Below are 11,088 nucleotides of genomic sequence, written 5' to 3'. Positions count from 1 at the left end.
AGCGTCCGAGGGAGGGTCCGGGCTCCGTGGCGTGCTCCGGTCCAACTCCGGCGGGTCTGGCGGCCGCTGGGACTGAGGATGGGGGCGGGAGGCGACCGCAGATCCCGCCCAGGCCACGCCCTATTCAGGCCACGCCCCCTGGGGGGACCAGCGCTCGAGCAACCCCTCTGGGTCGCCCCCCTCGGTGCGGCCCGCTGTGCCTCCGCCCTCAGGCTGGTCTGGGTTCCCCGTGGCCTGCTGGAACTCCCTCCCCGAACCCAGTCCGTCCTCCAAGCTCCATCCTAAGCTGCCTGAGGGAAGTGCCACTTGGAATCCAGCCTCAAGCTGCTCGGACCTGCTTTAGGCGGCTGGAAGTCCTCCCTCGCGTCTGACTTAGATCCTATAGGATTTAGGCCACCCCAAGCATTCTGGGAGTCCCACCCTGAATATACCCTCCATTCTTCTGGCTCGAGTTTTCTTCGTTTTCTTTTAATTTGTAGAGTCGGGTCTCGCTATGTTGCCCAGGCTGGTCTCAAACTCCTGTCCTTAAGCGATCCTCCAGCCTCAGCCTCCCAAAGTGCTGGGATTACAGGCCATCGCCCCCAGCCCTAGCTCAAGTTTTCTAGGAGGCCAGCGGGTAGTCCCACTCCACCACCCTTCTCCATGCTCCCCGCCTTGGATCACCCAGGGATCGCGTGAAGTCCCTCTTCGAGTGTGCCCACCCCCGCGGCGGGCCCGGTGCACAAAGGAGGCGGAGGCGAGGCGGTGGTGGTGGGAGGGCTGTTTATTGGCGCGGGTCCCAGCGGTGCGGGCGCGGGTGGCGGTCACAGTGCCGCGACGCAGTCGGTGCCCGTGTATCCCGGCAGGCGCAGGGCGAACTTGCGGCGCACGTCGTCGGGCACGAACCTGCCGGCCACGAAGTGGTGGCGCCCGGAGAAGCGGCCGGCGCAGCGCTTGGGCGCGGCGAGAGACACCAGCACGTCAGGCCGCAGCCCGTCCTCCGCATCGCTGCCGGTCTCTGCGTCCCAGCCTGAGGGAGGAGGGTCCGGGGGGATTGGGAACTGGGAGGGTGGCCCGCCCTCAGCCTACAGTCCATCCTGGCCCTGCCTCTCCTCCTCTCCCCTCCAACACCGAGCCTCTGCTCTCAGACCAGAGTCCGGCTGCCCCACCCCCCACTTCCCCTCCCCCATCAGACCCAGCCTCTTCTCTCTGACACATGGGTCCTGGTGAGATTTGTCTCCCCCTAGAACTCTGCCTCCGCCCTCAGACAAGTCTCTACCAGTCTTTGGAGGTGTTTCCCTCCAAATCAGACCAGAGCTTCTGCACTCAGACTTTTCTGCTTCTGCTCCCATCCTACTATTCAATCGCCCTCCTCCATCTGACCCAGCCTCTGTCTTCAGACATAATTTTCACCTGCTGCCCTTTCCCATGAGAACCTTGCCTCTGCCTTCTGACCTGGTACCTGTCCCCACAACTCTCTCGGCATCAACTTGCAGCCTCTCCACTTTAGAGCCTCTTTCCTCCCAGACCTCCCAGCCAGACCCCAGCCTCACCCCGTGACTAGATATTCGCCCTCTACTCAGACCACAAACTGGCCTCCAGCCTCAGGCAAGCCTCTGACATCGGACTTGTCTCCTTGCCCCAAGTTCTTGCCTCTAACAGGACATGTCCTCCTCCCCACCTGACCTGAGCTCACTTGATTAGAAACTCCTCCATCTGACCGAAGGTCCCTACCCTCACTCCCAGATTAGTACCCTCACCAGCAGATTAGACATTACCTTTTTTTTTTTTTTTTGAGAGGGAGTCTCACTCTGTTGTCCAGGCTGGAGTACAGTGGCATGATCTCGGCTCACTGCAACCTCCGCCTCCCGGGTTCAAGCAATTCTCCCATCTCAGCCTCCCAAGTAGCTGGGACTACAGGCGCATGCCCCCACGCCTGGCTAATTTTTGTATTTTTAGTAGAGATGGAGTTTCACCATATTGGCCAGGCTGGTCTCGAACTCCTGGACTTACGATCTGCCCACCTCGGCCTCCCAAAGTGTTAGGATTACAGGAGTGAGCCACCACGCCCAGCCTGTTTGTTTTTAAGATACAGTCTCACTCTGTTGCTCAGGCTAGAGTGCAGTGGCACCATCTCAGCTCATGCAACCTCCACCTCCCGGGTTCAAGCGATTCTCCTGCCTCAGCCTCCCAAGTAGCTAGGACGACAGGCGTGCACCACTATACCCAGCAAATGTTTATATTTTGTAGAGACTGGGTTTCGCCATGTTGGCCAGGCTGGTCTGGATCTCCTGACCTCAGGTGACCTGCCCACCTCGACCTCCCAAAGTGCTAGGATTACAGGCCTGAGCCCTGCGCCCAGCCTGCATCACCTCTTGAATGAGCCTCCACTTTCAGCCTAGGAGCCTTGCCTTCTCTCCTATCTCTGACTTGATTCTGGGGCCACTCACCAGAAGCCACTGGATTCTCCCTCAGACTTTAATCCTTCTCTGACCATAGCCACCACCTCAAACTAGAGATTCCTACCCATCCCCTCTGACCTGACAGAGCCACCCTCTCTGTCCTAGGCTAAGCTTGCAGCCTCCCCACTCAGATCAGACAGCACACCTCCTCCCTTGGCGCCCCTGCTCTGCGGCACCCTGCTGGGATGTCCCTGGGATCCCGAGAGCCAGGGGACATCCCCCGGAGTCCAGCCACCCCCACGGAGGGTCCGGCTGGCCAGCGCCTGTTTGTTCCGTCTGCCTGTCGCCTAATGGTTCCAACAGGCGTGGGGCGGCGGCCAGGGCGGGCGCGGCCTTTGCCGAGTGAGCTCACGTCTGTCCAGGCGACTGGGCCAGGGGTGGGCAGAGGGCATGTGGGCTGGGCACTGGGGTGGGGGAAGGAGGAGACCTGGGGTCACCTGGGGTGGCAGCCTCGATCTTCCCCATCTGAGGGATGGGTGTGACCCTTAGCCTCAGCCAAGTGTGGGTCCATCCAAGCTGGGGAGACTGAGGTTCAGCCAGGCAGGGTCGGCCAGGAGCCGGGGCACGGGGGACTCCACCCAAGCCCTCCAGGCCCCAATGTGCCCCCCTCTGCCCGGCATGCCTGAGGGGATGTCCAGGCTCACGAGGGGGATGGACAGCAGCTTGAGCGTGGCCAGTGCACGGGTGCAGGGGCCCCCGACCTCGCCCGGCTCCACACCGGGGCCCAGCACGGCGTCCACCACCAGCCCGTAGGCTTCGTTAATGAGCTGCACCTGGGGATGGCAGGCAGGGTCAGGGCAGCTCGGGGCCACTGCACACCATGTCCCCCTCACTTGCCGCCCAGCGCTGACCTCAGTGGGCAGGTAGCTCAGGAAGGGGATGTCCATCTTCTCACACTGGGTGGTCAGGTCCCGATGCAGCAGGTCCAGCGAGCGCATGGGGTAGAAGATGGTGGGTTCATACTCCTGGGGGTGGAGGAAGAGGGAGTCAGGGCTAGAGGCCCTCCCAGGCTTCCCTGACCTGGTCATCAGCACCAGACCCTACCTGGGACAAGCACTGGGCATATTCTATAACCTGGCCCTGCGTCGATCTCCCGCTGGGATGCTAGCAAAAGAAGGCAGTGATTTCTGCAGGAGCAGGGACTCTGGGAGGTCGAAGGGGTCCTTGCTACTTACAAACACCCGCAGGTGACGGGCACAGACCAGCCCCACTGCCCCGTTCTGCTCCGGGCCACACACGACCAGCACCGTCCTCTGCTTCCGGGAGAGAGCGGGCAACGGGAACGCCTGGTGGGGGGGGGGGCACAGCAAAGGCACAGTCCAGATTCCTCCTTGCCTGGAGAGGAAACTGAGGCCCAGAGTAGAGGAAGGGATGGGGCTTGGGCCTGGAGGCAGTGGGATAGGGCAGGAGGTGAGGTGTTCTGGATGAGGGGCTGGGCCTCTTGGGGCCTCAGTTTCCCCGTCGGAGATGCAGAGGCCCGGTTGGTCTCAGGCTCTGCCAGGTCGGTGCAGGAAAAACATGCGTCCGGCCACTGCCCGTCGCCGGGAGTGCGGTTTGTTTATTCTCTGCCTGAGCTGCAGACATTCTTCCACCTTTCTCACCGCGGGCCTGCCCCCGCCCATGTTTCCAGACCTCAGCCCCTCCCGGAGGCCCCAGAGTAGGGGAGCCCAACCTTACCCATGATGCCCTGGGGCCTCTCTGTCTCTCTCTGGCTGTTTCTGTGTCTCTCTGTATCTCTCAGACTCCCCGTGTCTCTGTCTGTCTCTGGCTCTCTTCATGTCTCTCTCCCCACCTGTCTGGCTATTTCTGTATCTCTCAGACTCTCTGTGTCTCTGTCTGTCTCTGTCTCTCTCCATCTGTCTCTGGCCATCTCTGTGTCTGCATCTTTCAGACTCTGTGTCTCTCTGTATGTCTCTGGCTCTCTTTGTGTCTCTGTCTCTCTCCATCTGTCTCTGGCTGTCTCTGTGTCTGTCTGGATCTCTCAGACTCTAGTGTCGCTGTCTCTCTGTATGTCTCTGACTCTCTGTATGTCTCTCTCTCCATTTGTCTCTGGCTGTCTCTGTATCTCTCTGTATCTGTCTCTGTCTCTGTATCTCTGTCTCTCTCCATCTGTCTCTGGCCATCTCTGTGTCTCTCTGTATCTCTCAGACTCTGTCTCTGTCTGGCTATCTTTCTCCCTGTATCTCCGTTTGTCTCTGGCTGGCTGTCTTTCTCTCTATCTCTCACCAACAAGTCTCCCTGTCTCTGTGTCTCTGTCTCCATCTCTGGGGCTGCATGTCTCTGGTTGTCTCTGTGGCATGTATGCATCTCTAACACAGGCATTTCGGCCCCAGCCCTGCCCTGACTGTATGTGGCCCCAGCCCCTTCTCCTCTCCCAGCCTCAGTTTGGCCTTTATCAAATGCGATGACAGTGCCACCGGCTGACAGGCACACTGGGTGTCTCCTGAGCCCGGCTGTACTTTAAGCTCCAACACAGACGGCAGATTATTCCCCGTTCAAGTCTCCTCCCCAAGGGCTTAGCACAGTCCTGACCTGCCATGAACATGCCTGTGACCCCAGTCACGCCAGGCCCACAGCCCAAGACCCAAGACTGGGACTGAGGGGCTTCTGGACAGACAAGGGACTTTCAGTGCAAAAACCTGATGGCTGGCCACTGAGCGCCAGGGGAGCGGTGACTACCTGGGTTTCTTTCTGGGGTTTTGATTTTCCTTCTTTGGGCGCCTCACCTGGGATCTATTTCATTTGGAAATGCAAACATTTAAGTCTACATGAAGAAAAACCCTGAGTTTTTTAAAAGTATACCGTGGTAATAAGAAGAAAAAGAGGAGGAGGAGGAAGGAGGGGGAGAATGCGGAGGAGAAGGAGGAGGAGGGGTAGGAGGTAGGGAAGTGGGAAGGAGGAAGGAGAACAGGAGGAGGGGGAGGAGGAGGGAGAGAAAGGAGAAAGGAGAGGAGAAGGGTGGAAGGGGAGGAGGAGGGAGAGAGAAAGGAGGAGGAGGGCGAGAGGAGGCGGCAGGAGGAGGAGGAAGGAGGAGAGAGGCTAGGGGGATGAGGATGGTGGGGGAGGAAGAGGAGGCAGTCAGGCTAGAGCCTTCTGTGTGGGATAGTTTTCTGAGGCATTCGTGTTTAGGGACCGACTTATCAGTACCATTTATTATCCCGTTGCAGAGGAGGAAACTGAGGCCCAGCACGGCTGGCTGCACGGTGAAGCACTCCATAGTATGATTATTGCTATCACCCTTGTGTCATCCTCCTGGCCCCTCGAGGTGTGGGGGTTTACTCCAGAGCCAGACACACCAGGGTTGCAGCTCTGCTTCCATCCCCCTGTGACCCAGGGCAGGCCCCTCGCCACCTCTGAGCTTCAGTTTCCCCACCTGCAGAACGGGGTTGTTTAGGGGTGTTCAGATTGCAGGAGCAGATGTCCCTGGTGCCCAAGACCCAGGAAGTGGCAGAAGCAGGCGGGCCACATGTGCAGGAGGGGTCTGCACTTCCAGGGTCGCAGCACTGTCCCTGCAATAACCTCTGCTCTGGCTTTCCCTGATACCTGGGGTCTCAGGTCCCCGTCTGGCCTGTACCAGCCATGAGCCTCTCTGGACCTCAGTTTACCCATCAGACTGGGGTAGGCCCAAGCAAAAAGGGGGTTCTTGAGGGCTGGACCACTCTGGTCAGTGGAGTCATGCAGCTCAGGACAGTTGGCCGTCTGGTTGGGGTCAGGGTTGGGGGTCAGGGATCAGGTACCTTGGTCACAGCCACAGCACTAGCATGACCGCACAGCTCCACGAGCTGCTGCCGCCCAAAGCGATAATCCTCCAGCAGCTCCCGCTCCAGGGCGGCTGCCTCCGCGGTGCTGGGGACAGAGTGGGATGGGACACTCAGAGACACACACAGAGCCTCAGATGGAGCCAGAAATGTTCTGCCAAGCTTCTAAACCCGGTCCCAAAGCCACCCTCCCAACCTGTACCCCCGAGTAGCGTCTGCAGCCTTGAGCTGGGGATGCCCTCAGTTTCACCGTGCGACACGCGGTTGAATCGAGGCCTGGCAGGCTGCGGTGTGGGAGCCAAAGCCCGAGGCGCGGGCGCCCTCTGGTGGCAGAAGATGCGCTGGCCGCGCGCGTTGGTTCTAGTGCTCCAAACCATGGGACACGGAACCGGATCTAGATCCCCAGCTCCCAAGGCGGAAGGAACCAAGAAAGGGGAATGGAACATGAAGGACTTCAATGGGGGCGATGGGCTGATTTCAGGCAGTGGGAGCCTTCAGGACGCTGGAAGGGGCGGACAGGACTGGGGGCATCTGGCGTCCATGGGTTTTTAAGGCTGCAGAGTTTGATGGCACACTCAGCGGGGTGGCCTTGGGGCCTGGGGCTATGAGGCCCTTTGGTGACCGATTTTCAGGGGCAGTGACATAATTAGATTATCTGTGGTCAGGCCGGGCGCGGTGCCTCACATCTGTAATCCCAGCACTACAGGAGGATGAGGCGGGTGGATCACTTGAGGTCAGGAATTCCAGCCCAAGGTGGTGAAATCCTGTCTCTACTAAAAATACAAAAATTAGCCGGGCGTGGTGGCGGGCGCCTGTAGTCCCAGCTACTCGGGAGGCTGAGGCAGGAGAATCACTTGAACCTGGGAGGCGAGGTTGCAGTGAGCCAAGATCACACCACTGCACTCCAGCCTGGGCAATGGAGGGAGTCTCTGTCTCAAACAAAACAAAACAAAACAAACAAAACAGGCCGGGCCAGGCATGGCTCACGCCTGTAATCCCAGCACCTTGGCTGGGCATATCAGGAGGTCAGGAGCTTAAGACCATCCTGGCTAACATGGTGAAATCCCATCTCTAGGCCGGGCGCGGTGGCTCAAGCCTGTAATCCCAGCACTTTGGGAGGCCGAGACGGGTGGATTACGAGGTCAGGAGATCGAGACTATCCTGGCTAACACGGTGAAACCCCATCTCTACTAAAAAATACAAAAAAAAAAACTAGCTGGGCGAGGTGGCGGGCGCCTGTAGTCCCAGCTACTCAGAGGCTGAGGCAGGAGAATGGGGTAAACCCGGGAGGCGGAGCTTGCAGTGAGCTGAGATCCGGCCACTGCACTCCAGCCCAGGCAACAGAGTGAGACTCTGTCTCCAAAAAAAAAAAAAAGGTTATTTGTTGCCAGAGAAATGGGGCCACTTAGCTAGAGGCGAAGCTCTGTCATCCACTTCACTGAGTGATTGGGGTCCATCTCCACCTCTCAGAGCAAAACTGAATATTGGGGTGACCTACACAATTGGTGGGGCTAGGCAGGGCGTGGTGATGGACACCTGTAATCCCAGTGACCCAGGAGGCTGAGGCAGGAGGATCACTTGAATCTGGGAGGTAGAGGCTGCAGTGAGCTATGATCACGCCACTGCACTCTAGCCTGGGCTACAGAACAAGACCTTGTCTCTAAAATAATAATAAAAAACACAAACATAAACAATAAAAAGAGCCAGGCCTAGAAAAGTTGGAAAAACAACGAATGATTCAGAGAAGCCGAGTGACTTGCCCAGGGTCATGCAGGAAGCAAGTCAGGAAACCGGGTCTTTCCCTCTTGGTGTCTCCAGAGCCACAGGACATGAACAAAGACGTAGAGCCAGACCTACAGACGGTGGAGGTTTGGGGGGATGAATCCTGAGGTTTTTTACTTCAATTCTTTGAATGGGAGATGACTGCCCTCTGGCCAATTTTGCAGCATGTTAAGGCCAGGTAGGCAGAGTGCAGGAGAAAGGACTGCTATGGGATGGGAGTCAGTGAGGGCTTCCTGGAGGAGGCGGCCTGGCACATCGTGGGAGGTAATGCAGGGGCAAGAATAGCAAAAGTCAAGGCCCTTGGGTGGGAAGGAGCCTGGTACGTTCAAGGGGCAGAAGGGAGGCTGAAGCAGAGTCATCAAGGGGACAGGGCAGGCAGGGCCTCAAATGCCAGACTGAGGAACATGGTGAGGAGGACACTTCGGGGGTCCACACATATGGGGAGATGGAGGCTCAGGGCAGAAAAATCACACCCAGTGTGAACCCGGGACACCCCAGTAAATAGAGCCAAATTCAAACCTCAGCCTGTCTGCAGCTGACACAGGATGAAGTTGAAGGATGGGGTGAGGAAAAGGAGCTCATGGTGAAGTCAGATGAAGAGTCCCCTGGGGAAGGCCAGCGCAGATCCCAGGAAAGAACATAGGAGAAGGTGCGTTTGCATTCAGGGTGAGGAATCTGGCAGGCTGGGAACATGGCTCATTCCTCCACCTCCATCTTGTGACAGCTCTGACTGCTGCCCCCGCAGGAGGGTGTGGGGAGGAAGTGGAGAGCGGGATGGCGATGCATTTCTCTACTTCTGTCCCAAAGCTTTGGCCTCTGGAAGCCACTTGGAACATTCTCTTCCTGCCTAACTGGTCATTAGAATGATAATGGGGGCTCTGTGGGCAGAGGGTCGTCCAGGTTAGGAACCTGGGGGTGGGGCGCAGCAGCAGCGGTGGAGGTGGGGAGGCTGCGTGGGAATTGGAGCCTGGTGGAGGAGGGTGGCAGGCAGGACAGGTCCATTCTGCTGTTGTGGGATTCTGGGGGTGTTCAGTGGTGCCTTTGCCCCCCAGTCTCAGCCCCCAGATGAGAGAAGCTTCAAGGCCCTAAGGATTTCCCTGTCAGACCCAGGAAGCCTGAGGTGGCCTGGGTCCAAAGGGAACTGGGCCTGACACTCCCCAAATGCTTCCAGGAGGGGGCTCTCTGGGAGGTGAAACCTCAGGCCAGGGTGCCCATGCCACACTCACCCTGCCTCAGTCCTACCTGCTTCTCTCCACCTCACACCTTTGCCCACCAGACCACCACAGAGCCGCACACAGCAGCCTCCTGCCCCCAAAACTCAACACGAGCCTAGGGTGCTTTGAAAACTTGAACACCAGATTGCATCACGGGATCCCAAACCTGCTGATGGCTCCCCAGGGCTCTGGGAACATTCAAGCTCCAAACTCCTCACCATGCCTAAGAGGCCCTTCTGTGTCTCCAGCCTTGTCAGCCGGTTCTCCACTACGTTCTGCCTCCTACTCACCCCTGAGAGCCCCATCACTCCCCTCACTTAGCATTTGAGGCCCCCCACACCAGCTGAAGTCACGGCTCCAGCTCCTAGAACACTCTTCCCTAGACTGAGTCTGGACACCGGCTGAGGGGACATGTGCCCTGCTAGTGGGCAGTGGGCAGGAGCTGCTGGACACATCTGGTTCATAGTGAGGTCCACAGCCTTGCCTGGGGTCCCATGTCACAAAGGCTGAGGAGGATGAGGTGGGAGTCACAGCTACGGTGCCAGTTTCAGATCCCAAACTCACCAACCTCTGGCAAACAGCCAACGTGTTCCAAATCTGCTCTAGCCATGACTGCCTTCCCCAGGCCTCAGTTTCCTCCTCTGGACAAGGGAGGTGGTAGCATTTGAGCTAAGCTCAGCTCTTCCCATGTCGGGAAGTTGGGGCTGCAGCTCCAAGGTCCCTGGGAGAGATGGAGAGTGGGGTTGGGTCACGGTTGGGGTTCTGTGTGGGAGTGACCAGCGCTGTTGATGAATCATTCATGAGGGGCGGGGTTGCCCCCAGAGGCAGTTTCCCCAGCAACGCAGTTGAGTGTCTCCAGCAAGATACCAGGCGGGTCTCGGATTCCCGGGATTCCCAGGCTAGTCTTTGCCATATCCCTGCCTCCGATTCCCCACCGTGGTCATGCCTCTGCCGCTGAACCTCCATCCCAGCTGTGCCCGTCTCCAGTCCCCGGACCCCATTCTGTCCCAGCTGTGCCCCTGCCTCCGGTCCTACTGGCGGCTCCTGGCCCCATGAGAGCCAAACCCATCTCCAGCGTCCCTCTCCCCAGCTGACCTGAGGAAACGCCGCTCCTCGGGCGCCTCAGACGGGTCTGGGCCGGCTGCGCTGCTCATGGCCGAGGTGAGCCGGGACACCGGGTGCTGCCGCCACCACCACCGCCTTTTAAGCACACCCCTGGGGGGAGAGGGTGCCCGCTCTTCTCCTCCCTCCCGCCCACCCCGCGTGCCCGCCAATCAGGAGGCGCCGCGAAGGCGCTGCGCGTCACCATTGGTCGGTGGACTCACACGGACTTAACCCTTTCGTGCCAGGAGCGGAACTGCCAGGATCCCATAGCAGAGTCACCTGGCCAATCTTGGTTGCCTCATCCCACTTGGTTTCCCTGCAGATATCCCTGTGTCTCTGAGCTTCCCTCTCAGGGAGCGAGGAGCCCCTCCGTAGCCAAATACCCTCGCCATGCCTACAATTGGCGGGGCCGCACAGGGTATGGTGGTTCACGCCTGTAATTGCAGTGACGCAGGAGGCTGAAGCGGGAGGATCACTTGCATCCGGGTGGTCAAGGCTCCTCCCATTCCCCAGACCTCCGTGGAGAAGGTCTGACCCACAGCTGACCCAGGGGCCCCCAGCCTGGAGGGGTGAGCGGGCTGCTGACAGGCAGGGTTTCAACAGGGAGGCAGGAAAGTCCAGGTATACCCGAGGCAGAGAGGAGGCTGGTGGTGGATCCAGGGGCAGCCCCTAGGTGTGTTATGAGGTCACTCTGTATCACATCTGCTTCGTCCCCATGCTACATGTGATCCGGTGGTGCCTAGCTGGGCCCTCTCCTTCTCTCCCCCAGTCCCCAGGAAAACACGCAGG

General features: G+C 58.9%; 1 protein-coding gene across 1 annotated transcript; it reads right to left on the bottom strand.

Moving 5' to 3' along the window:
• Positions 1 to 743: 743 nt before the first annotated feature.
• YJEFN3 (YjeF N-terminal domain containing 3) lies at positions 744 to 10,414 on the bottom strand. Its single transcript, XM_011925879.1, has 6 exons — positions 10,291 to 10,414; positions 6,179 to 6,287; positions 3,617 to 3,727; positions 3,293 to 3,406; positions 3,064 to 3,214; positions 744 to 1,009 (listed from the first exon to the last, which is right to left on the bottom strand). Exons 1-6 carry the CDS (start codon positions 10,347 to 10,349, stop codon positions 804 to 806), a joined length of 750 nt encoding a protein of 249 aa, XP_011781269.1. The 5' UTR covers positions 10,350 to 10,414; the 3' UTR covers positions 744 to 803.
• Positions 10,415 to 11,088: the final 674 nt, after the last annotated feature.

Source organism: Colobus angolensis, unplaced genomic scaffold (assembly GCF_000951035.1).
Source record: "Colobus angolensis palliatus isolate OR3802 unplaced genomic scaffold, Cang.pa_1.0 Scaffold66, whole genome shotgun sequence".
NCBI classification, from domain to species: Eukaryota; Metazoa; Chordata; class Mammalia; order Primates; family Cercopithecidae; genus Colobus; species Colobus angolensis.
This window is presented reverse-complemented; position numbering and strand designations above follow the sequence as displayed.